General features: G+C 36.7%; 1 protein-coding gene across 3 annotated transcripts in view; it reads left to right on the forward strand.

Annotated features, from left to right (window-relative positions):
• Nucleotides 1–6: 6 nt before the first annotated feature.
• Kif20b (kinesin family member 20B) overlaps nt 7–27539 on the forward strand; it is an 80728-nt gene continuing 53195 nt past the window's right edge. For all 3 annotated transcript variants that reach the window (XM_008849592.3, XM_008849593.3, XM_008849594.3), the window contains exons 1-15: nt 7–153; nt 1759–1906; nt 5579–5665; nt 5754–5870; nt 6728–6866; nt 12624–12808; nt 15843–15879; nt 16273–16500; nt 17605–17716; nt 18973–19044; nt 19127–19273; nt 20345–20507; nt 21163–21447; nt 26122–26261; nt 26441–26579. In XM_008849592.3, coding sequence (XP_008847814.1) covers nt 1760–1906; nt 5579–5665; nt 5754–5870; nt 6728–6866; nt 12624–12808; nt 15843–15879; nt 16273–16500; nt 17605–17716; nt 18973–19044; nt 19127–19273; nt 20345–20507; nt 21163–21447; nt 26122–26261; nt 26441–26579 — 1998 coding nt within the window. In that variant the 5' untranslated portion in view covers nt 7–153; nt 1759. The remainder of the gene's footprint in view (nt 154–1758; nt 1907–5578; nt 5666–5753; nt 5871–6727; nt 6867–12623; nt 12809–15842; nt 15880–16272; nt 16501–17604; nt 17717–18972; nt 19045–19126; nt 19274–20344; nt 20508–21162; nt 21448–26121; nt 26262–26440; nt 26580–27539) is intronic.

The raw sequence follows: 27539 nt of genomic DNA on the forward strand, positions 1-27539 counted from the left end.
AGTCCCTGGCGCTCTCCAGTCGCGTTCCCCGGGAGCCCCGCAAGCCCCTCCCACTCCCAGCGTTCAGTGCGCTGCCCTGGCCGCCATTGTTTAAATTTGAAAACCGAGAGGTCTCTGTGCTGCTTGGCCGCGGTTGGCCGGTTGACGCTGCAGGTGAGGAGTCCGGGCGATGGTGCGGAGGGTGGTGACTGGTACTGGCAGGCCTGAGGCTGCGACGCCGCGGCCGTGCCCGCGTGGAGGGGGCTGAGGACGCCGCTGGTCCGGGGCTGGGTTGCTGAGCCGTAGCACCTAGTCGCAGGCTGGGTAGTCCGACACGCTGGACCAGATGATGTCTCTGGGCCTCGGATTCCTCGTCTATTAAAGGAGATGCACTTAGATTCACAGACACTAATGATTTAAAGGGCAGGAAAAGGGCTCTGGGCGCCTGTGAAGACTGGGGATGTGCAAGGCTGTTAGCAGCGTTGCTGGCATGCCAAGTCCACACTGGCAATCGTTTATTAACGTGGTTCTGTTGTCCAGAAGCCGACTTTTGCCAAACCTAGCTTCCTGAACCCTGCAGGAGAGCAGTTGGCTCAGGTGACATGGTCCCTTTCTGGGCGGTGCCCGGTGAGTTGTATCACACCGTTCTAAATGGTTGAAAAATAAACTTATATAGCAGACGGAAGTGTCCAAATTTCAGTTGGTTCTTTTGTTGGCTTATGAATAAAGTGCTTTTGAGCTAATGACCTTCCTGCTGTGTAAATGTGGATGGGTAACGTTACTGTAGAGTGTTTTAGAATCTTGTTGCAGAACAGAGTAGTTCAAGCTAATTTTTTTGTCACGCTTACCTTTTAGTGATGTTTAATTCAACTTTAATAGTTCAATGATGCATTATTCCCTATTCAGTTTAAGACTTAGGATGTGTCAGGTAGCGATTGATTTGTTTTTTTGGGTCGTGCCGATGGAACTCAGAGCCTCAGGCACCCTAAGCTAGTTCTGTACCACAGACCGCACCTTCCAGTCTCTATAGTTTTAAATGTGACGTTCATATGCTTTTTCACTTTTTACTTATACTTGGGAAGAATCAAATTGAAAGTAGTTTTGCAGATAACTTAAGTGATAAAATTGGGTTTATAGCATTCTTCAGAAGTCACTAGGTAATTGAAATTAACATAGGGTCATAATTCACTCCATGGTTTTCTTGCTGGTTGATTTCTGAGAGGAAGTTTTCAGGCAGAGTGAACATTTCATACTGTCTTGCTTTACTGGTTGAAACATTTGCCCATGAAATGTCTTTGGATGAAGATTTATTTATAAATTGGGTCATACAAATAATGTATTCGGTGTTCACTGTTATTAAATTCAGAATCTAAGTAAAATTTGGCCTTTGGTCTTTTCCATATGTTGTTATGTTTTATATAAAACAGTCCAATGTTTTCTTTCTCTGGAGTCCAGTTGTTTGGGGGGAAAGTCATGAATTGTACTGGCGATTTTATTTTTTGAGACAAGTTCTTTAGCTTAAACTGGCTTCCACTGCATGTTTAGCTGAGAATGATCTTGAACTTCTGGTCCTCTTGTCTCCAGTCTGTCTCTGGCCTTATAGGCCTATGCCACCACACCCAGTGTATGGTGGGGATGAGACCCAGGGCCTTTGTACATGCTAGGCAAGAAGTCTACCAACTGAACCACATTCCAAGTCCAAGTCTACAGACTTAGATTTTGGTTGGTTCCATGCTAACTTATTAAGGTTGCCTAAAGAAGTTGCTGCTCTTCTTACAGAATGGAACCTAGTTTGAATCAAGATGGAGTACCTAGACCTTCGTATGTTTTTAGTGCTGACCCAGTTGCAAGGCCTTCAGAAATCAATTTCGATGGCATTAAACTTGATCTCTCTCGTGAATTTTCCTTGGTTGCTTCAAACCCTGAGGTAAGTACAGTGTAAAAAAAGCGTTATGTTGATTATTGTGGTTGAAGGAAGTTGTGTGCATGTCACTGGAACAGAATTTCCATAAGCTTTGTAGATTTGAGGCAGATTCTTGTCTCAGCTTTCCAAGGAGCCTTGGGTTGACCAAAAGAAATAAGTAACAGTTCATTTTCAAATAGTAGGTTCAAACAACTTAGAATGTCTTAAACTGGTAGCCATTTAAAAAATAAAAAAACATTCAAAAATTTTATTCTGTGGTAGTTATACTAAAGAATGGGATAGTCATATTTACTTTATTTTGGTATTCTGGAACTGAAAACTTTGAATACCTCCAAGATGTGCTTGTACTACAAGTAGGTCTTTCTGACAGTAGGAAACTTTTAGTTCCTGTAGCATTAAAATAGATCTTGAAGTCAGGTCGTGTTAAGCTCTCTATTTCTTTTTCAGAGTTACTCACCAGTTATATGTACTTTATACTTTACCATTTTATGTGAATTTAAAAATTAATTTGTCAGTTTCTTCATAAAAACTTACTGGGGAAAATGCTAGGTTGAGAATGTATTGAATCTATTTATAACTCTTGAAAAAAAATTCATCAAAACAATATTGAATCTACCATACAGCTTGCTGTATTGTTTAGTTTGATCTCCTTTCATTTCTCCCAGCAATCTTTTGTAGTTTTCAGTATAGGGGTCTTCTTTTTCCAATCTGTTCTTATTTCAGAATTTTTGATATTCTTGTAAATGATATGGCATTGTTTTCCTTCCTTCCTTCCTTCCTTCCTTCCTTCCTTCCTTCCTTCTTCTTTCTTTTCTTTCTTTCGAGACGTGGTCTCCCTGTAGCTCCAGCTAGCTCAAACTAGCCTGGTCTTGAGTCTTGCTCTCACAGAGATCTACCTGCCTCTGCCTCCTGAGTGCTGGGATTAAAGGTGTGGCACTATTATGCCTGGCAGTATTACTTTTTAAAATAAATTTCTAACTGTTCCCAGTGAAGATGGAAAAAAAACCAAAACAAAACAATTGATTTTGCATACTTGTATCATGCTATGTGGTGGAGTGATGTGACATTGAGGCGGTGCCTGAACAAAAAGCCTGTCTCTCTGTCTCTCTCCCTTTAAATAAAACCTCTTTATTTTAATTAGCTTACAAATAGAACTTCACATAACTGTTTTCAGGAAGCCACTCAAGCACCTGCCCACTCCCAGGCTATACATGTCAGTGAACTTCTATACAGTTAGGATTAAGTTCTCTTTTTTTGAGGCAGGGCTTCCCTATGTGGCCTTGGCTAACCTGGAACTTTAATCCCACCCTCCAATCTGCAGTGCTGGGATTATAGGCACGTACTACCATTCCCAGTTAGTTTTGTTGTTTTTGAGACAGGGTATTATACCTAACCCTCCACACTCAGATTATGTAGGGAATAGAACTACCAGGGCTTTGGCATGCTAGGCAAACACTCTATGAACTGAATCACATCTCTGGCCCTGTTAATGGATTTAATTTAATTGTTAATATTTTTGTTTTTCTGGGGATCAAACCTAGGACCTTTTTCATGCTAGGCAACTGGTCTACTACTGAGTCATATCCCTGGCCTGGGTTGGGTTTCTTTAATAAATACAATGTTGTGCACAGTTTCTTCTTGTGTGAGTGATGTAAGTTTTGTTTTTCAATTGTTTTCCTTTTTAAAAATTTATTTATTTTTTGGTATTTTTGAGACAGCGTCTCCCTGTAGCCCCAGCTGGCCTGGAACTCGCTATGTAGACCAAGCTGGCCTCCAATTCACAGATGTCTGCCTGCCTCTGCCTTCTGAGTACTGGGACTAAAGGTGTTCACCACCACACCCAGCTCTCTAAAATTTTTTTAAAAATTACTTTTAAAAATGGATAAGCTCATTTCTTTTAAATTTTTTATATTTTTGAGAATTTCATACATGAGCACTGTTTTTACATCATTTATTTCCACCCCTCCCTCCCCGCTCCAATTCCTCTTGTCTCCCCCCCCACTGCCTCGCATATTCATGACCTCTTTTTTAATTATTACTGTTACCCACACACCCACACACCCAAACCCCCTGAGTCCATTCAGTGTACTTGTGTTTATGTACTTGTGTTTAGGGCTGATCCCTTGGGATTAGACCTATTTAAGCAGCTTGTCCCTGATGAAAATTGATTCTCCTTCTCTCAACAGCCATTGATTGCCTATAGCTCTTCATCTAGAGATGGGGCTTTGTGAAATTTCCCCATCCATGTAGGCATGTCACCTAGTCTTATCATGCAGGTCTTGTTTAGCCAGCCGTATTGTTGAGATTTCATGGGTGTAGCTTCCTTGTCATATCTAGGAGACACTATTGCAAGCATGCATCTTGATCCTCTGGCTGTTAGAAAATTTTTGCCCCTTCTTCTGAGATGCTTCCTGATCCTTAGGTTTAGGGAATTACGTTTTAGATGTATGAATTGGGGTTGGGTACCCTGTGGTCACTCATTCTCTGCATTTTAACCAGTTGTGGATTTCTGTAATAGTCTCTGTCTATTGCAACGAGAAGCTTCTGTGATGAGGGGCGAGGGCTGCACTTACCTGTGCGTATAAGGCTTTAGAGAAATGGTGATAGTGGGTTCTCCTCTGTAGGCTATGACCTTTTAGGCACAGGGGAGTTGGCTAAGTTAAGCTTATCTCTTTCCTCAAGGAAAGCAAAAGGAATGTTACATAGCAAAATAATAACAGGACAGCAAAAGCCCCTTGAACCTCTAAATGCATAATAGAATCCAGCATATGGATTAATAACATATTCTGATTACTGGTGATTTAAGCTAGAATTCTATAAAGATTAGATTTTTAAGGAGACATTTTTTTTTGTAAACTTCACAGAAATAGATATAAGAATCTTTTCTCTCACGCTCTCTCTCACAGACATAGATCACATATATAAAAATTGATTTTCTGTTGTCTTTTCAGTTTTGGATTTATATTATTGTTTGTGAGTATGTGTATATGTGTGCATATCCATATGTGGGTATATGCACATGAATGCCAGTGCTGGTGAAGGTCAGAGGTGTTGGAACCTCCTGGAGCTATGTTTGTGAGCTGCCTGATGAGTGTAGGAATTGATCTCAGGTCCTCTGGAAGAGCAGTAAGTGCTTTTATCTGCTGAGCCATCCCTTTGGTCCTCAAGTGTCTTAAAAAAACAAATACACACACACACACACATATATATATATATATGGTTAAAAATGTAGTGGTAACTGGGCCTAATGGTTCAGGCCTATAATCCCAGCTCCTGGAAGAGTGACATATAAGAACCATAAATTTAAGGTGCTGGCAAGGTGGATCTGTGGGAGAATTTGCTTGCTGCCAAGCTTGATGATGACCTGAGTTTGATTCCAAACCCACATGGTAGAAGGAGAAAACCAACTCTCCCAGGTTGTCCTCTGCCCTCCATGTGCAAACTATGACAAATTCCATACCCCCAATAAAAAATCAAGAATTTTTGCCCAAGCTTAGCTAAGTAGTAATGCCCTGCCTCAGAAGAACTCAAGAAACAAAATCAATACAGCCTGGATAGTGACTACATAGAAATTCTACACAATCTCAGGTTATTGTGTGAACAGTCAGCCATTGGAAGACATGATCTCTGAAAACCCCTATTCTGTATTTTAAAGATAATCTTGTTTTTCTTTAGGCCAACAGTTTGGGATCTAAAGATTACCTCCAAGTTTGTCTTCGAATAAGACCATTCACACAGTCAGAAAAAGAACACGAGTCTGAGGTTAGTATTGTGTTTAACTAGACTTTAATATTTTACTGTTATTAAGTAGACAAAATGCCATTGTTTTTATTGTGTTGATGTTTTCTAGGGCTGTGTGCATGTTCTGGATTCACACTCTGTTCTGCTGAAAGACCCTCAAAGCATCCTTGGACGGCTAAGTGAGAAGAGCTCTGGGCAGATGGCACAGAAATTTAGTTTCTCTAAGGTAAGTTTACCCTGGGAAACTGAAATTTTGTTGTGTGTGTAAGGAGTGTGGGAAAATTATGCAGGGGATTCAGTGAAGGCCTTGCATTCCACTCTCGGAAGTACACCCAGCTCTTCCCTCTTTTTAGGAGAATGAGACTTGCCTTAGGCTAAACCGATGTATAATTGTGTACAATAAAACTGTATGTTTTGTGCTTCTAGAACTTCACTCTTTGGTATTGGTATTTTTTTCCCCCGAGACTAAGTCTCTTATTTTAGGTTTGTAAATTTGTATTTGGAAGTGAGTAAATGACTTTTGGCTGTTTTTAAAATTAAAAAAAAAATGCTTCTTAAAACATGAAAAATTGAGTGGGTGAGATTTCTATCTTAGAAGTTTTTTTTAAATAAAACTTGATTTTGTGTGTGCATGCCACAGTGCACATGTGGAGGAATGAGGAACTTGTGGGAATCAGTTCTCTATGCCATGTGGGTCTTGAGGATTGAATTCAAGTCTTCAAGTCCTCAGACTTGGTAACAGATGCCTTTACCCACTGAACCATTTTATTAGCCCTGAGTATTTCGGTCTTCAAAATTTGTTTGATGGCAGTTAACTACCTGTCAGTGTACTTTTTTTTTTTTTTTTTTTGCCTCAATCTCAGAGGTCCATCTGCCTCTGCCTCCCAAGTGCTGGGATTAAAGGCGTGCGCCACCGGGCCTCATTTCTGACAAACTTTTGGTAGTGGAGATAAGGTACCTATTTTGATTAAATCTTTCAAAAGAAATGTTTAATAATTTTCAAAACAGAGAGAGAGGGTGGAACTCCTTGTGACTATTATCTTGAATTTTCTAAAAAGAATTATATTAAAAATGCTTTCTTAGGTTTTTGGACCTGAAACGTCACAGAAAGAATTCTTTCGGGGTTGCATTATGCAGTCAGTAAAAGACCTCTTGAAAGGACACAGTCGGCTGATCTTTACATATGGCTTGACCAATTCAGGAAAAACATATACATTTCAAGGTAAATGTTGTTCGTTTTTGCTAGGAAATGAAAAAGAAGCAATAGTGTCCATTAAGTATCTCATAATTGCACGTAGTTATATTTGTATTACTTGGTATATATTTTTTCAATTTGTTTTTAAAGTTAATATAAAAAGCATTGATTTCATCATGGCATTTTTGTGCATATTTGCCATTATAATTTGTCCTTATTTATTCCCCCTACTTTACTTGCCTACCCCCCTGCCCTCCTCTTTTTGTTCCCTTTATCCTCCCATAGTCCTTTCTGCTTGCATATTATAGACATTCCATAGCCCTCTCTTCCTGCCCTTCCATTAAGATCTCTTATCAGTATTATGACCAGAGGAAATGTGCACTATTGGGTTTCTACATCTGGCTTATTTCACCTGACATAATGGTCTGCAGTTCCATTTATTTTCCTGCAAAATATCACAATTTCATTTTTCTTTATACCTGAAAATAGTCTCATTATGTCTTTTTACCGCATTTTATTTATCCATTTACTGATGGACTTCTAGAGTAGTTCTATCCTTTTAGTTGTGAACAGTGCAGCAGTGAACATGGTTGTACGTATATATCTGACAGACTGATGTAGAGTCCTTTGAGTATATAACTAGGAGTGGTGTAGGTAGGTCATACGGTAGTTCTATTTTTAGTTTTGTTGAACCTCTGACTGACTTCCATCAGAGCTGCACCAGATTACTTTCCCAGAGCAGTGTATAACAGTCGTTTGTTGTCATCTGTTTTCTGTTTGTGTTGTTTTGAGACAAAGATTCATGCAGCCAAGGCTAGCCTTGAACATGCTATATCCTAGAGGATGGATGGCCTTGAATGTCTGATTCTCCTGCCTTTACCTCCTGAGTGCTGGCATACAGGCATGTTCCACCATAGCTACCTTCATTTGTTTTTTTTTTTTGTTTGTTTGTTTGTTTGTTCTGACTGGAAGTGATGGAATATTTTAATTTGCTTTTTCCTGCTTTCTGAGTATATTGAACAGTATTTCAAAGTTATTGGCTCTTTGTGTTTCTTTTTTTGAGGACTACCTATTCAGTTCATTATTGGATGTTCTTAAAAGATAATTTTAAATTCCTTTAAAATATACTTCATTTATTTATTTAGTGTGTATACATGTGTGAATGTGCCCGTGCCTGTGCCATACCGTGCATGTCGAGATCAGAGGACCACCTTCAGGAACTGTTCTCTCCTGGGTCCTAGGTCTCCAGGCTTGGTGGTAATTGTCTTTACCAGCTCAGCCATCTTTCAGGCCCTGATTTGTTTTTGTTTTTGCTTTTGTTTGCTGGTTAATTTTTGCAGTTTCTTGCATATCTGAGATATTGACCCCTGTCAGATATATAGTGGACATTATTTTCTTTTCCATTCTACAGGCTGTCTCTTTGATGATTCTTTTCTTCTTTGTGCAGGAGCTTTAATCCCATATTCCGTTTCTCAGTTCTTGGGATGAGCTTCTGTGTTGGAGTCCTTTTTGAAAAGTTTCTACTTATGTTAATATCATGAAAGTCTTTCTTGTGTTTCCCACTAGCAATTTTAAAATCAGGTCTTTGATCCATTTTAAATTGAGTTTTGTACAGGGTGAGAGGTATGGATCTGGTTTCATTCCTCTACATGGGGAAATCTACTTTCCTGGGCCCCATTTGCCGAAGGAGTTGTCTTTTGTCCATGTGTTTTTTATACCTTTATCAAAACCTAAATGACTATGATTATGTGGCCTTATTTCTATTCTAGTCAATTGGTTTCCATGTCTATTTTTGTGACAGTACCTAGAGTTTTTGTTACTATAGCTAGGTAGCATAATTTGAAAATCAGGTGTTATACCTTTAGCATTACTTTAAAAAAATTTTTATTTTATTTTTTTAATTTTATGCTTGAGTGTATTGCCTGCATGTGTGTAAGCGTGCCCGTGTCGTGCAGTGCCCACGGAGGTCAGAAGAGGGCATCAGATGCCCTGGAACTGGAGTTACAGATGGTTATCAGCCGACATGTGGTTGTTGGGAATCGAACTGGGGTCCTCTGCAAGAGCAGCCAATGCTCTTAACTGCTGAGTCATCCTCCAGCCCCCCTTCAGTATTACTCTTTTTGCTTTTGATTGCTTTAGCTATTCAGGATCTTTTGTGCATCCATATCAATTTTAGGATTTATTTTTTTTCTAGCTGTATAAAGAATGTCATTGAGATTTTGATTGCGATTCACTTTTGGTGATACAGCTGTTTTTTTAGTGTTGTTTTGCATCTACTAGTGTCCTCTTCAGTGTTTTTCTTCAGTGCCTTAAAATTTTCATAATAGAGGTCTTTTATCTCCCTTATTGTTTATTCTTAAATAACTTTAAAATAGCTTTAAAAAGCTATTTTGAATGGTTTTTTTTGTCTTAGTAAGTTCACCATTTATATATACAATTACTTCAAAGTTTTATATATTTATTTTGTATTCTGGCACATTGCTAAAAAGTGCTTTTCAAACCCAAGAGTTTTCTGGCGGAATTAGGTTTTTATAGGATGAGACTGTTTGCAAATAGGGATATGTTGACTTCCTCCTTTCCTGTCTGTATTTTTAGTTTTTGCTCTTATTGCTATATTTAATAAGCTTGATAAGAGTGAGCATCTTTGTCTCCTAAGTTTAGAGGAAATGTGTTCGGTTTTTTTTTTCCCATTTAGTTAATAATATTGGCTATAGGATTGATATTGATAGTTGATATAAGCTCCTTCTGTTTCTAGTGTTTCAGAGCTTTTATCAGGAAGGGATATTTAACTTTGTCAAAAGCCTTTCCTGCTGCTGTTGAGATAATTGTGTGATTTCTATTTTTAAGTATATGTCTGTGGTGCATACTGTTTCTTGATTTGCATATGTTGAATGGTCTGGTCTCCTGTTCTTGAATTCATTTGCAAAATTTTCCTGAGAAGTTTTGTGTCTGTTCACCAGGGAAATTGACCTGTAGTTTTTATTTTGTCTGTGTCTAATACTGGATTTATAGAATGAGTTTAGTGTATCTTCCCTTTCTGTGTTTTGAAACAGTTTGAGAAGGATTAGTTTAGCTCTTCGTTAAAAGTTTAGTAGAATTTAGCAGTGAATCCATCTGGTCCTGGGCTATTCTTGGTTGGGAGACTTTATTACTACTTCAATCTCATTTTATCTTCTTGATTTAATTTTGGTAGGTCAAATAATTCTTAGGAATTTATCCATTTCTTTCTAGATTTCCCAGTGTGTTAGAAAATAAGTTTTCAAAGTACTCCCTAATTTTCTGGATTTCATTGGAATCTATTTAATGTCTCCTATTTCATCTCTGATTTTAATAATTTAGATCTTCATTCTCTTTCTTTTGGTTAGTTTAGTAGGAGCTTGTCAGTTTTGTTTATCTTTACAAAGAACCAATTTTTTGTTGGATTGATACCTTCTATTCTTTTAATATCTATTTAATTAATTTCTGTCCTGACCTCAGTTATTTTTTAGTATCCATTGCTTTGGGTTTGACTGATTGTTTTTCTAAGACTTTGAGGTGCATAATTAGGTTATTTATTTGATCTTCATGCTATTTAATTTTTTGAATTACATTTATTTATCGTGTGGTGTGTATGCGTATGTGTATGTATGTCTATGCATGTACTTGTCAGAGGAAAACAGTTGGTTCTTTTCTTTCATGGTTCTGTGAATTAAACTCAGGTTGTCAGGCTTGGCAGCGGGTACCTTTATCAGGTGAGCCATCTAGCTGGTCCACTTTTTAATATAGTAGTTAGACCCTCCTTAGCTATAGCCCAAAGGTTTTGGTTTGACTTTCATTCATTTGATCCTAACAATATTTCTCCCTGTCTATTTCTTCTCCAATACCCACTTGATTATTCAAGAATACATTTTTTTCGGTATCCAATTATCTGTGTAATTGCTGTAGTTTATCTTACTACTGATTTCTAGTTTATTCCATTTTGATTTAATAAGGTATAAGAAATTATTTCAGTTATTTTATATTTGTTTTAAGGCATTAGATTATGCTCTATTTTAGAGGTTTTATGCTTCGTGAGAACAATGTGTATGCTCTCTCAGTTGGATGGAATATTTTGTAGGTACCTGTAATATCCATTTGATTTGTGATGTAGTTTAATTGCTTTTTCTTTGCTGATGTTTAGTTTGGTTGACCTATCTGAAGATGATATTGGTGTATTGAAGTCACCCACTATTACTGTATCAACAGAAAAGCAACTAATAAAGTGCCCACTGTTCATTTTATGAAATTGGGAGCTTCAACATTTGGTGCATATATATTTATAACTGTTAATTTCTGATTTGTTCCCTTTGTTATTATGTAGTGATCTTTTTATTTTTTGGTCTCTCTGTGTCCTTTCATGTATATGTGCATGTGTGCATATGTATGAGGCCAGAGGTCAACATTGGGTGTCCTTCTCAATCATTGCCTACCTTACTTCTGAGATAGGGGCTTTCATTGAACCTGGAGCTCCCCAGTTTAGCTACAGCAAGCCTCAGGGATTCTCCTGTCTCTGCCTTCCCAAAGCTGGGATTACAGATGGGTACTACTGGTCCTAGTGTTTTATGTGGGTGTCGAGGAGCTGAGCTTAGGTTCTCATGCTGTGTGGCAAGCACTTTACCAACTGAGCCATGTCTTTAGTACCTATAGTGGCCTGTTTTATCTCTTCTGAGTAATTCTGATTTGAACTCTATGTCTCAGTCTCAGGTGTTAGAATAGCTATGCCAGCTTGTTTTTGGCTTCTATTTGCTCGATAGATTGACTTCCATCCTTTGGCCATTTACATTTAGGGTTAGTATTGAGAGATATTTATTAATTCCTATTATTTCTTTTTCCCCCTTTTTTTGATAATTGTTCTTTCTCCTATCAGTATTAGGATATTTATCATTTACTGTATTGTACATGGTGGATTCCTTTAATCCATCATGAGAATTATTCATTCTTGTGTTCTTGTGATTGGATCTGTCTGTTTTTCTTTCTCTGTGTATAGCATTTAAGTGTCTTCTGTGATTCTGGCTTGATAGTCATGAACTGCTATAGTTTCTACTTAAAATATTATTTGTCAATTTTAAAGGATAGCGAGGCTAGATATAGCAGTCTTGGTTGGCAGTCACTACTTTCAAGGCTTGAAATACATTCCATTCTTTTTTGATTTTATGATTATTAATGAAAGATTTGATGTTATTCTCATGTGTTTGTTTTTCTAGATGAGTTCCCATCTTATGAGTGTACACTTTGGAACTGGGCAAGCACTTTACCAATTGAGCCATCTTTCCAGATTGAGTCTATTCTTTTCTTAGACTAACCCTTCTTAATTTGGTCACACATGGAGAGCTTCTAGTTAGCCATCTTACCTGGAAGTCCTCTATGTTTTAAAAGTAACATATTGAAATATAGCTGATGGCTTTTAATTCATATTTATTTGATTTACATGTAAAATTGTTTTACAGATATAGAGTAAATGTTGAGAAAATTAAGATATGATATAGAGAATTAAGCAAAGAATAAATGTCACTTTGTATTTCATTTTGCTTTTATAGTTTGTGACTATGGGTGATAGGAAATCTTCACATTAGGGCCTGATTTGAATATAAAATTTCAGGCTTTTGCATCAAAATGTGTTGATAATACAATAAACACTTAAGTGATAGAAAACCAAATAATTCCTTAACTCCTTGGATTTTTCCTTTATGACCTTTTCCTATTGATAGTACAAAAGGAGCTTTGTTAATCCGGGAAGGTTACCTCTTTCATACTCTTCTTTTGTAGGTACGGAAGAAAATATTGGCATTCTGCCTAGAACTTTGAATGTCCTATTTGATAGTCTTCAGGAAAGACTATACACCAAGATGAACTTTAAGCCACATAGATGTAGAGAATATGTACGGTTGTCATCAGAGCAAGAAAAAGAAGAAGGCGCTAGCAAAAGTGTACTACTGCGACAAATTAAAGAGGTACACAAGGATTTTAGTATGTGAAATATATAAATCATGATTCTTTTTTAAAGACAGGGTCTCTCTTTAGACCTGACTGACCTAGAACTTGCTGTGTAGACCAGGCTGGCTTCATCTCACAGTGATTGCTTGCCTCTGTCTCCTTAGAAAATCATAAATTTTCAAGAAACTTTTAGGATTGGTTCAGCCTGTATTGTAATCTGTTTTTGGTCATGGTGATTTTTTGTTTGTTGGTTTGTTTTTGTCTTTTTGGTTATAAGCCTGAGCCTTTAATGGCTGTGCTGGGACTCCAACCCTTTTCTAATTTTGAAAAAATTTAGTAATTTACAGTGTGGCAAAGTGGTATTTCTCTCCACTGCTCACCTATCAGCAAAATCACTGTTTTATCAAAACCTACACGTATACTTGGAGTTATTAGGGCTCTGGGTTGTCCTGAGGGAGGGCATGCCCATCTCTTTGCCAGGGCCACCTGGCTTTGAGTGACTCTTCAAATTTATTAATTTAAGGAAGGCAACAGATAGCAATAAACAGTATAATTATAAATCGTACTGAAATGTTTTTTGCTATCTCTAAAATTAGCATTATACTTTTAAACATATTCATGAAATTACTATTTTTTTTTTTAATTTTAATTTTTATTTTTTGGTCTTTTTGAGACAGGGTCTCCCTGTAGCCCCTGCTGTCCTGGAACTCACTATGTAGACCAGGCTGGCCTTCAACTTACAGAGATCCGCCTGTCTCTGCCTCCTGAGTGCTGGTATTAAAGGCGTGCACCACCATGCCCAGCTTTCATATACATTTTTAAGTATCTTCACATTTTCTTTTTCTGATGCTGGTTATTTGATCCACAGTTTCATGCATGCTAGGGAAGCACTCACTTTCTCTTTGTTATATGTAGAATGGAAGTTTTTTTCCCTTTTAAACAAAAAGAAAATTTTACTATATTTTAAAAAATGACTTAGTCTTTTGGGGCTGGAGAGATGGTCTAACGGTTAAGAACACTGACTGTTCTTGCAGAAGACCTGGGTTCAAATCCCAACACCCACATGGCAACTAACTCCAGTTCCAGGGGATCCAGCCGTCTCTTCTGTCCTCTGCGGGCATTGCATGACATGGGTACACTTACATACATGCAGGCAATACACTCATACACATAAAATAAAAATAATAAATAAAAAAATTTCAAGAAAGAGTTTGTCATTATCTTGTCTAAAATCTCTTACACTTTAAATCATTTGTAGCTGTTTATCTGTTAGATTAGCTTGTTTCCTGTTTTAAAAATTCATTTTAAAAAACTAATTTCATATTGATGAACTATTATAAACTGCTTCAGTGAGAAAGCAATCTATTTCAAACATATTTCCTGTTACTTTCTACAAACTGAGGTTAACAGTGAGCACTTTTTAAAAGTTCTTTGGGGAGGGGGCACAGAATCTCATTCTTTACCCTAGGCTGGCCCCAGACTCTTAATCTTCTGGCCTCAACCTCCCAATTGTTGGAATTACAAGCAGGTACCCCTATACCTGGCTGGCCTGGTAGATATTTACTTGTTTGTGGATAGTCATTTGAACAACAGTCTCAGCCTTCATTTATGTTTCTTTAATTATAAATGAGATAGATAGTGCATCTTAGAATTTTTGCTGTGAATTTTCGAATATGTTCTTTGCCATTTGACTTATTGATAAGAACTTGTTCAATAAGCCATAATTAGCTTTATGGTAAAGTAATTGCATGGTGTGTAGGAGACACTGAGTTCAATCCCTACTAAAAAGTTAGGTTCTTATATGGCTTATAAATTTTCCAGATTATTACTTTCCTCTTGCTTATTTTTTCTTTTAAAAATAATTTTATTTATTTATTTGTATATTTTGTGTGTGTGTGTGTGTGTGTGTGTGTTTGTGGATGAATTGTGACTGTACACATGTGAAAAGTCAGAACAGCTTTAGGGAATTGGTTCTCTCCTTCTACTAGGGTGTCGAGGATCAATATCAAATTGTTTGGCTTATGTGGCAAAGATTTTTACCTGCTGAGCCATCTCATTGGCTCCCTCCATTTGTTTTTCAATATTAATTTGTTCAATACATTTTTTTAAAATTTTTTTTTTGTCTTTTTGAGACAGTGTCTCCCTGTAGCCCCAGCTTTCCTGGAACTCGCTATGTAGACCAGGCTGACCTCCAACTCACAAAGATCCGCCTGCCTCTGCCTCCCAAGTGCTGGGATTAAAGGTGTGCGCCACCATGCCTGGCTTCAATACATTTTTTAAAATGTTTGTTTTAAAATTTTATTTTCATTTTATGTATATGAGTGTTTTGCCTGGATGTATTATAAGTGCACCGTAGTGCAGTGCATGTGGAGGCCTGAGAAGGGCATTGGATTCTTGGGATCTGGCGTTCTGGAAGGTTGTTATCTACTGTGTATGTGCTGTAACTGAACTCGGGTCCTCTGCAAGAAAGCCAGTGCTCTTAACTGCTGAGCCCTGGAGCCTTGGGATCTGGCGTTCTGGAAGTTTGTTATCCTCTGTGTATGTGCTATAACTGAGGCTGGGTCCGCTGCAAGAAAGCCAGTGCTCTTAACCGCTGAGCCATCTCTCCAGCCCCAATAGTAAGGTGTTTATTATGGCATTATTTTTATCAGTAAATTTTTGTAAATAACCAAATGCATAATAATAAAGGAAGAATTAGGTCATTTTATATCCATTCTGTTAAACAGCCATCAAATATTTGTAAGTAATTTTTAAGTATAGGTGGAAGACTTTTAGAATATAAATTAAGTGTAGAGAAAAGAATTAAAGAGGAATGTATATATTTGCAGTAGTTATTTCTGACTGGCAGGTATAATACATCATGATATTCTTGGTTAATACTTTAGCTTGCCATATTTCTTCTTATAAGATGCCATTATTTAACTAGGATAAAAATTAAACATGAGTCATTGAATTAAATGATTGGAAGGTTGTGAATTGGTTGGTGGCTTATTTGGATAGATAATATCTTGGTTATTTAACCTTAACAAAAATTGTTTTTTTTCTTTTTAGGTTACTATTCATAATGACAGTTATGATATTCTTTGTGGTAAGGTTTCCTTTTTCACATTTGAGAAATACATTTGAGAGTTTTTAATTTTTAATTTCTTTAATTGTGCAGTACCTGCACAGTGATACCTGACTGTATGAATTATCAGTAGCTGTAAAGTTTCATTTAGATTAAATATTGCAGATGTCATTTTCTCTCTTTATAACTTTAATAGTGCATTCAAGAATGGCTCTTATTTTTTCTTTGTCCCTTGCCTTTAATTTCTATTTGGCTCAGTAGCATCTCTTCCAAAGGAAGATGAAAAGAAACCAAGCTTTGGTTTAACATAGATGATAAAAAGATTAAGGATACCTAAGTTTTCAAGTCTAAAGCTATTTCTGTCTCATTTCTAGTCAAGTGCTTAATTTTATGCCTTTTTTGTTGTTGTTACAGGAAGTTTAACAAACTCTTTGACCATCCCAGAGTTTGAAGAATCCATGAAACGTTGTGAACAAGCTAACTTGAATATGGACAATAATATAAAATTTTCTGTGTGGGTTTCTTTCTTTGAGATTTACAATGAATGTATTTATGACTTGTTTGTTCCTCTGTCGTCTAAGCTCCAAAAGAGAAAGATGCTGCGCCTTTCCCAAGATATAAAGGGCTATTCTTTCATAAAAGGTATACTAGTGAATATTTTAATTTTAATGTTTCTAAGTTCAGTTTGAAGTTGTGTGATATCCATAGGCAAATAGGAAGTTCAAAAATTTGATACTCATTATTGACATCAATAAACTGAGAGTTTATACTCTGGAAATAAATTTTGTTATGTTTATTACACTTGAATATAAAATGGTCTACTTTGGTATTGATTGTATTTGCTTTGGTGGTACTTAGTTCTTGGTGATAAAATGCTGTAATTGTTAATAATTATTTTGCTTTTAAAACTGTCCAAATTTTGGATCTGTGAAATGTTACTAGTCTTTATGTGTTTTTCCAACCTTTTAAAACTGTTATAGTAGGAAATACACATTATAACATCTTAATCCAGTACTTATAGAAGTTTATATGCATGTATACTGTTCACAGCTCAAATTTTTTTAGTTGTACTTACTTTAGGGAATGTACTGCAATGCTCATATGTCCATTTCATTTCACAAAATGCTAAGTGTCACCAAAAATACTGGTTTAATGATTCACTAATGAATTAGAACTTACAGTGGCTCATACATAGCTAATTTTGTAGTTTCATTTATACTCTTATTTTTTTCTGAATGTCAAATGAATTTGTATGATTTTAATCTTCCATCTGGCAGACTCTATGCCAGAACATTTACTTTGTGTGTTTGGTATAACTTAAATACTAAAACATCATTATAGTCCCATATTTTATATTTCTTGTGTAACATGGAATAGCTCTTTTGACTTTCATTTCTATGTATGATTAGCAGAAAGATTTTGTTATATGTTACTAGGAAAATACATTTAAGAGAATTATATTGGAGCTGGAAAGATGGTTCAGCTGTTAAGAGCACTGGCTGCTCTTGCAGAGGACACTGGTCTAGTTCCTAGCACCCACATGGTGGCTATCAACCATCTGTAACTCCAGATCTAATGGATCCCATTTCCTCTTCTAATCTCCATGGGCATTGCATCCATGGGTGCACTTACGTACCTGCAGGCAAAACATTCATGCACAAAAGACAAATAAATACAAAACTTTAAAAACTTACACTGTACAAAGTCTACATTTTATAAAGTGGTATGTATCTTTACTTTTTAAAGATCTACAATGGATTCAAGTATCTGATTCCAAAGAAGCATATAGACTTTTAAAACTTGGAGTAAAGCACCAGAGTGTTGCCTTCACAAAACTGAACAACGCTTCTAGTAGAAGGTAAGTAGTGAGCCCTAGGGAGCAATTCTGAAACACCCACAGTGTCCTTGGTAACTGTAAATCTAACTAATTTTAGATTGAGGTGTACAGTAGGTTCTCTGATGCTAAGTGAATTTATAGGCATAACAATCTTTTGTAGATCTAAACCAGACAGGTAATTTCTTATCTGAACATTAGGTTTCCTAATTTGTAGGAAGTCTCTTGATGTATTTTTATTCTTCTCTTATGTCTGTGCTAGATCATTTTCCTAGTTGCCAACAATAGTGGCCTTTTCTCTGTCTTACCCCAAGGCCATAATCTGAGGGGGTTAAGAAGGATGTTTTTGATAAGAATTAGGGAATGGGAGACAAAGAAAAACCTTCAGCAGTGAGATGTTTAAAATACTTTCTCTTAAAGAAGGAAAAGCTTTATCTCTATACTGAGTTGGGCTTGGGATTGTATGAAATCTACATCAGTCTGTATAGAGGAAAAAAATCTATATTTTGCTTTAGGTAAATTTTCAAAGAAGGTTGCTATATACACAACAGCCTTTTCATTACTAATGTGATCTCTACAAAAAGATTGTTCAGTATCCCCCCCTACCCACAGTATTGGGGATTGACCCCAGAGTCTCACTGATGCCAGGCAAGCTCTCTAGCATTGATTTACATCTATCCCCTTCTATCTTTTTACTTTTTAAAATTTTTATTATTGTTTATGTGTATGAGTATTGCTTGCATGTATGTATGTGTACCTGTGTTGTGTTGCGCCCGTGGAAGTCAGAAGAGGGTGTCAGATTCCCTGGAGTTTTGGAAGGCTATCAGCCACCATATGGGTGCTGGCAACCGAACCCAGGTCCTCTGCATGAGCAGCCAGTATTCTTAACCGCTGAGCCATTTCTCTAGCCCCTTTTTATTTTTAAACAGAATCTCACTAAATTGCTCAGGCTGCCCTTGATCTCACTCAGTAGCCAAGACTGGCCTTGAACTTTTGATTCTTTTGCCCAAGTAGCTGAATATTGAATCTTTATTATAAATAATTTCATTAATAGAAATGGAATTCATCAAGTGGAGAATGTATGAGAGATTTGGGGTTTGGCAAATGCTAGATGGCTAGATGATTTCAGACAGTTGGGCATGTATAAATGACAACTTTGCAAAATGTAGCAGTAGTGGATATATGCAAAAAAAAGTCCATTTAGATGCCTGGATCTCCTATTTCGATGTGGAAATTAAAAATGGAATGATAATATCTGATCTTTGTGTTATGTCTTTTAGTCACAGCATATTCACTATTAGAATCTTACAGATCGAAGATTCTGAAATGCCTCGTGTAGTTAGAGTCAGTGAGTAAGTTGAACATTCTTTAAATTGTAGTTATTTTAAAATATTTTAAAGAATTTTACAGTAACTGTATTTTTGGTTGATTTAGATTATCTTTATGTGATCTTGCTGGTTCAGAACGAAGCATGAGGACACAAAATGAAGGTGAAAGGTTAAGAGAGGCTGGGAATATTAATACTTCTTTATTGACTCTTGGAAAATGTATAAATGTTCTGAAGAACAGTGAAAAGTCAAAGTAAGTGTTATAAAGCATAAGTATTAAAATCCTTAAAGTTTTAACCTTGCTTTTTAAAGAATGCAATTTTTAGAAAACCTGTTTCTTATGTAAGTTTCTGAGACAGTGTATTGATTATTTTCCATAGCTGATGAAACAAATCTTTTATATGCTGGTTTAGTATCTAAAATTACTTTTTTCCCATTTGTTTCTGAGACAGTCTTGAGTAACCTAGGTCTGCCTTTAACTCACTGTGTACTTGAGAATAACCCTGAACCTCTAGGCCTCCTGCTTCTCCTAAGTGTTGGGTACAGACATGTACCACCATGCCTATTTTATGCAGTTTGAGATTAAACCCCCGCTTTTTGCATGCTAGGCAAGCACTCTGTCAACTGAGCTATAACCTGAGCCCTAAAACCAGTTTATTCTTAAAGAAATACATTGTGTGTTTTCTTGTAGATGTGATAGATTTTTGTTATCATCATTTTGGACTGATTAAAAGATAGATTAGCCCTCACCCTGCCAATTATGATATTTTATGATATGTAATGTATAATTGCTGTATTCTAGGGAATACAACGCAGTTAATTTAAGATTTTTGTTTGTTTTTAAACGTTTTGGCCAGTTGGTTATCATTAGTATTATTCATAGCAGTATCATTTAAAGAAAACAGAGAAAAATTATTACAAGGGAGGGAAAACTTAATTAAGTCTATGTGGTGGTTTAATGTGAATGTCCCCCATAGGCTCCAAGTATTTGAACATTTTCTCCCCACCTGGTGGCACTGTTTTGGGAGGTCTTATAAAGTGTGGCCATGCATGGAGGAAGCACGTCATTGAGGGCGGGCTTAGAGAGTTCTTAAGCCTTGCCAGATCTCCAGTCCTGCTCTGCTTCCTGTACCTGCTTGAAGATGTGAGAGCTTAGCTTCTCCTACTCCAACCACCTCTGCTGGGATGCCTCCCTGCATGATGGACTGTACTGAGGAGAATTCCAGAGCCTGGCACATGCTAGGCAAGTGCTCTGATACTGAGCTGTGTTCCTAGCCTGACATACAATTTATTTTCATTTACTGTTTTCAAAATTATCCCATAGGTATCAACAGCATGTGCCTTTCCGGGAAAGTAAATTGACCCACTATTTTCAAAGCTTTTTCAATGGTAAAGGGAAAATATGTATGATTGTCAATGTCAGTCAGTGTTGTTTTGCCTATGATGAAACGCTCAATGTATTGAAGTTCTCAGCCATTGCACAAAAGGTAAATATATTTGGATTTCTGCAAATTTAATGAAACATTTCTTATTAGAATTTTTCCTTGATAAAGTGTTTGGGTTTTTTGTTTTGTTTTGCTTGGCTTTTTATTTTTTGAGATAGGGTCTCTGTAGCTTAACCTGGGCTAGAAATTGCAGCAATCCCCCTACCTTTGCCTCCTGAGGGCTAGAATACAGGCCCATGGTATGTCACCTTGCCTGGCTAAGAAGTTACTTTGAAATAAATAATATTTTGTGTATATTACTCTAAGCCTAGGAAATATTTGAACATAAAAATGTATTTAGCCAAGTAGAAAGACATGGGGAAAAAATTGAAAGCTGTCCTTGAAAGGAGTAACATAATATTTAGTACTAAGTATTAATTATGAACATTAATGAATATCATTGGAATGAATTGTCCCCTCTGCCATCATCTGGTTTCTTATCAGAAAGTTGATATAAGGGTGCTAATTCCTTTTTCTGTGTATGCCTGCATAGCTTTAACATTTAAATTGTAGGCTGGGTGTAGTGGCCTAGGGTCCAAAGACTCAGGAGGTAGAGCTGCATAGTGAGGCCTTGTCTCTAAGTAAATAAATGAATTAATTAAAATAGTAACGGTTCTTGCCTTACTGTTATAAAAGCCAAATTGGATATTTTTAACAGGTTTATGTCCCAGATATTTTAAATTCTTCTCAAGAAAAATCTTTTGAACTCATCAAATCTTCTCAAGATGTATCACTAGATAATACTTTGGATAATAAAATGTTAAATATAAAAAGAACCACTGTTGCATGGGAAAATAGTCTGGAAGATCTGGTTGAAGATGAAGATTTGGTTGAGGATTTAGATAAAACTGAAGAAACACAAAATATGGAAACTGGTCTTAGTGATGAAGGTGTGGATAAAACATTAGAGGAATGTAAGGTGTTCAAAAGCCATGAACACAGGGTATGTATTACAAACTTCTGTTTCTATGCCTGGTTTTACTTTTCTGAAGTTAGGTTTAATTCTTGAGGCCCACTCCCCGTTTTTGTGTGTGCGTGTGTGGAGGCCAGAGGTCAATGTCAGGTATCTTCTTCAGTTACTCAACACCTGTTTTGTTTTTTTAGATTTGTGTGTGTGTGTGTGTGTGTGTGTGTGTGTGTGTGTGTGTGTGTGTTCAGGTGCACATGCCATGGTAGTCAGGACTACTTTGTAAAGTCGATTCTTTCCTTTTACCTTTACATGGGTTCCAGGGATTGAACTCAGGGTGTCAGACTTGCACAGAAAGCTCCTTTACCTACTGAACTATCTTGCTAGTTCCTCCACCTTATTAATTAATTATTAATAAATTAATTGATTTTCAGAGGCAGGGTCTCTCTGAGTCCCTAGCTGGCCTGGAAATCATTATGTAAACCAGGGTGGTCTCAATCTCACAGAGATACATCTGCTTCTGCTTCGTGAACACTGGGTTTAAAGGCATGTGCTACCATCATTTTTTTTTGTTGGGTTTTATTTTTTTATCTTTTGAGATAGGATCTCCTTGTAGCCTCAGCTGGCCTGGACTCACTGTATAGACCAGACTGGCCTCTGCACCATGCCCAATTCCACTGTAGTTTTTGAGGCAGGGTCTTTCACTGACTGAACTTGGAGCTTCCAAGCTCAGCTAGACTGGCTATCCATGTAGCTCCAGGGACCTGCCTGTCTCTTCTTACCAATGCTGGGATTTACAGATACATTCTGTGCTTGGGTGCTTGTGATCTGAACTCAAGCTCCTACGATTGTACTGCTAGTGCTCTTTTTTACCCACTGAGCCATCTCCAGTCACCTCCCCTATCCTCTGCCCCTGCTTTTTTAATTTTTACTTTTTTTGTTTTTTAGATGAGGTCTTGCTACCTGGGCTCACACAATCTTAACAGTCTGAGACACCTATGGAGTTGGACCTATAGACACTACACACTTACAGTTTGTTCCTAACAGTGTGCTGAGGTTTTTATATCTTGTTTAGTTTTTGAAAAATTTCAAACCTACGGAAAGACAAGTATAATAAAGATTCATTTACCTTTCACATAGATTGGCTAATTGTTTGGAGTATATGAATACATACACCTTTCATTTTATCTGTACTCTTTCAAAGTTCAGGTACATGATTATAAATGATATTTTTATTTTTTTTAAACAAATTATTTTTATTCTTTGAGGATTTTATACTATGTAGTTTGATCATATACACTTCCCGCTCACCCCTTAACTCTTCCCAGATCTACCCCTAATCTACCCATTCCCTAATCAACTCTTAATTTGTGCTAATGTGCTTCTGGGTGTGAGGCTATATGATACCTCGAGCTTGATTGGCTTACTAGGGCCACACTCTTAGAGAAAACTGACTTTCCCTCAGAAGCCTTCTCTAGTTCCTTAGTTTGGGGTGGAGGTTTATAACTTCTTACCTTCTAGCATCGACTTTAGAAAAAAAAGAGGCAGTTTGTCCTATAAAATTCCTCCAGTCCTGGTCCATATGAATTGTCCATCATGATTTAGGTTTAACCCTTCATGTAAGCCTAAAAGTTCGGAATTTCTCATTACTTCAGTGTAGGAGACACACAATATCTGGAAATGGCTTGCTTATTTCATTAAGGTGTAGTATGTTCCAGATCTCTCTTTTTTGTTAAAGCATATTATCTGTGGAGTAACAGCCACATGCATGTGAAGTCAGAGGACAACTTCAAGAGTTGGTTCTCTCTCTTACTATTTGGGTTCTGGAGACTGAACTCAGAACTCAGGTTGTCAGGCTTAGTGGCAAGCACCTTTACCCGCTGAGCCATCTTGCTGGCCCCCAGTGGTTGTATTTCTTCAACAACATCTTATTGCTTATTAAATACAGAAGATTTAATAGTTGTTCTTTTAAACTATATCTACATAGTGTTCATGCATTAAATTGAATTGTAACCTTTACATTATTTGTATAACTTATTTCTCTGTTTTATGTACATGAGTGTTTTGTCTGCATATATGTAAATGTTCCAAGTGCATGCAATGACCATGGAGGCCAGACGAGAGTGTAGAATCTTAAGGAATGAGTTATAGATCATTGTTAGCTGCCACATGTGTTCTGGGAACCAAACCCAGGTCTTCTATAAGAGCACAGTAAGTGCTTTTAACCTATGAGCCATCTCCCCAGCCCTATTCTTACTACTTTAAGCAGTGGAAATGTATGTGGTAGTCAAAATGATAAAAGTATCATATAATTATGGTATATTTAAGTATAAAAGTCTCTTATGTGAGTTTATTATGGTTTATGCCCACAGGTAGGGAAAAAGTCTCTTAAAAAATTTTTATTGAAGTTTTGTGTGTTTTATACATAAAATAATCTTTATACTCCCTCCCCCCTTCCCCTTTGGGACCCTCCCATACCTCCTCCCCCAACTGGAGTTCATACATTCTGTCATTTGAATTAAGGTCTATTATGTACAGTTAGTGTCCCGAGATATCCTTCAGTGCAAGTTTATCCACTAGGGTTTAGTCGCCTATCTAGAGTGTCCCTCTTCAAGAAGATCAGCTCTTCCTCACCCAGCCATGATCAGCTACCAATAATTCTTCCACTAAGATTGGGGCTTGCTGTTTATTTCCACAGTTCTGTGCTGGGTTTTTTGTCAGCCTAAGTTTGCGTGGGTCTTGTGCATGCTGACACCATTGCTGTAGGTTTGTATGAGAAGGGTCCCAGGCACCTGTAGGACTATTGCCATTTGGTCATGGACCTCCTCTCTGGCTTTTATAATCTTTCTTCCCCCTCTTCCACAATGGTCCCTGAGCCCTGGGGGGGTGGACCCAGGAATCCTGTACAAGAACCCGTATTCTGCAGACCCTTAGTCTCTTCATTTTGGCCATTTGTGGCCTTTTGTTTTCCTGGCCCTCTGTTGTATGAGGAAGCTTCATTGATGAGAACTGAAAGATGCATTAGTGTTCTCTTCATCCCTTGTTCTATGCTCCATGAGCCTTAGGTGTAGAGGTTGCATCCTAGATGTGCCACTTTTGCTTGGGCAATTAACAGAGAATCTTTGTGTGTCACTAGTAGTGTAACTCTGTAATAATCTCTGTGTGTTGAAAAAGAAGCTACTTTGATGGTGAGTGGGATATTTGTTGATAAGGATTTGGTGCTAGGATCCACAAACAAGGGAGAACACATCCTTTGAGTATAAAAATCACTTAATACTCAGGTGAACAATTAATTTTTTCCTTGAGACATTTTCATTCCATAGCTCAGGCCTAGCACATACAAGGTACAGGACCTTGGGTTTGACCTCTAGCACCCTTCTGTCCCCCAAATTCAGTGGTTTACTTTATGAAAATAGCATGCAATTGAGCCAATACCTTGAATTTGGCTATTGAGTTGGTTTTTCACTTTTCCTTTATTTAAATACTGTTACTGCCACAAAAAATACTAAGGTGATGACCATTCTTATAGTCAGAACATTGGCCACATTAAATAATTATTGGTTATGTTAAAGAATCATTTACTAAGTGTAAGTTCATGATGGAATCATTTTCAAATATAAAGGTTGTATTTGAATATAACCTTATAATGAAGAATCTATAAGTTTCGAGAGAGTTTATTGATTTATTTGTTCTTCAGAAACATAAATCAGAAACTTTAAAGAATACCAAGGTATATTTCTAATACTATAATTTATTTTAATATCAGTCTTTATTGGCCATATTAATTGTTAATTGCTTTATTCATTCATTGTATATATCATATGATTATGTGTTTTCAAAGGCTATAGAGTTATTTACACCTGCATAGTTAAGGAAGTCTGAAAAGATAAGTTTACATAATAATGTCTTGGACATTTTGGAAAGTGGATGTTTGTAATGTGTCCTATACTAGGCCTTCAAATTTTGATAGGACACCGTGTGTGTGTGTGTGTGTGTGTGTGTGTGTGTGTGTGTGTGTGTGTATGTGTGAGAGAGAGAGAGCGCACATGTAGTGGTCAGATGACAACCTTGGGTATTGATTCTTGCTTTCCACTTTGTTTGAGACAACATCTTCTTTTCATTGTTGTGTAGGCCAAGTTAGCTGGCCTGTGAGATTCCAGATGTGTGCTGCTGCATTTGGCTTTACATGAGGTCTGGGGACTTGAACTTTGGTCATCAACTGAGCTATCTCTCTATTTCCAACAGGGCACTTTAAAGCCCAGTCTTATCATTTACTACAAATCCGGTCCTTATTTTCTCTATTTAGGAAATGTGATGCTACCAAATTCATAGGAAGTTGTACAGAGAAAACAAAATAAAATATACAGTTCTACAGAGCATTTCCTAGTGGTTAATTAAATGCTCAAATTTTACTTTACTTTTTTTTTTTTTTTAGCTAAACAGTGAAACATTTGCTACCATAAGTCTATGTCTTTAAATTATTATTTTTTGGATAAGACTGTTTCTAAAATGTGGAGAGGCACACTTGATTTTTCATGTTAATAGTCAAAAAATGTATAATTTTCAGTGAGACTATTAGCACTAAGTATTAGAAAGGATACATGTTTATAGTTGTTTATAGTTGAACATTTTGACTAAGTTGAACATTTTGATATATTTCTCTTAGAATATACTTATTCTTTTCTAAGAAGTATATTTACTTATTTATAGAAACTGTTGGATTTAATAGAAGACTTGAAAAAAAGACTAATAAATGAAAAAAAAGAAAAGTTAACTTTGGAATTTAAAATTCGAGAGGAAGTTACCCAGGAGTTTACTCAATTTTGGGCTCAACGGGAAGCTGATTTTAAGTAAGTTCTTTCAAGACCTGATAAGGACTGAGAATTATTCTTACAGGCTTGAAAATAGACACTACACAAAATTATTTAAATTGTTCTTAATCTGTAATATATTTAGTCATAAAAATTTAAATAAGATCACAAAGTACTGCCTTTACATTTCTTAATGAGATTAATTTTGCATTATGAAGGGAAACACTTCTTCAGGAACGAGAGATACTAGAAGAAAATGCTGAGTGTCGTTTGGCAATCTTCAAGGATTTGATTGGAATATGTGACACCCAAGATGAACCAACAGATAGAATTTGTGCCATGAAAGTTGAAACTGAAGTATGTTGACTCAGATATTCCAAAGAACCAATGAGGTTTTGGTACCAGGATTTAATGTATCTCATCAATGATGAGAACTGTTAATTATTGAAGTGTACACAGGTTATATGGCTTTGTTGTCATTAGACGTGTAGATTAGACATTGTATTAGACATTGAAGCACAAAAAGGTAGTGTTTTTTTGTTTTGCTTTCTTTTGAGACACCTTTACTCTATAGCCCAGGCTGGCCTAGGTCTGAAATCCTCCTGCCTCAGCTTCCTGAATATGTGGATCATAGGCATGTGCTACCTTGCCAGACACACAAAAAAAGTTTAATATAGCTTTTGTATTTGGAAAAACTTATATATCTGTGGCTTTTATTTAAAATTTGATATTTCTTTAATCATTGTTTGGGCAGTCTTTTGTGGATTATAGAATACCCCTCTCAGACATGTCAATTTTATAAAAAAAAAATTAAAGATGTAAAGAAACCTTTAAGGGGTCATTTACTTACTGTTCTGATCAAAACAAAGTGTGTATGTGTATAAAGGCTTGCTTTTGCTAGAAAAATGCTAGTTTTTACCTCAGTGAAAAGTTATCATTTTCTGCTGCTTCCACTGAAGCTGAAACTGATCGAGCTCTTTTGGAGGTGGTTGTGTTTGGTGGTTGTGTTTGTTTTGCTTTTCTGTGTGTGAGCGTGTTTTCTCAGCTACTACACTCAATGGCTTGAACAAAGATCTCTAGGTTCCCGCTGTTAAACCATTTTGTGACCTGCACATGGTTTGGGATGTGGACTGACACATGAGAATGGAGGCTAGTTTCTTGGGTTATTATAAAAAGCCATGTAAGACTCATTATGTGATTGCTACTATACATGAACTAGGTAATCATAATTGTTCTGAATGACTTACCACAGTTTATGATATAGTTATGAATAGCCCTCATGTTCTATACAGTAGAAAATGAACAACTAAATTATAA

The sequence above is a fragment of the Nannospalax galili genome, unplaced genomic scaffold (assembly GCF_000622305.1).
Source record: "Nannospalax galili isolate Female #2095 unplaced genomic scaffold, S.galili_v1.0 scaffold384, whole genome shotgun sequence".
NCBI lineage: Eukaryota > Metazoa > Chordata > Mammalia > Rodentia > Spalacidae > Nannospalax > Nannospalax galili.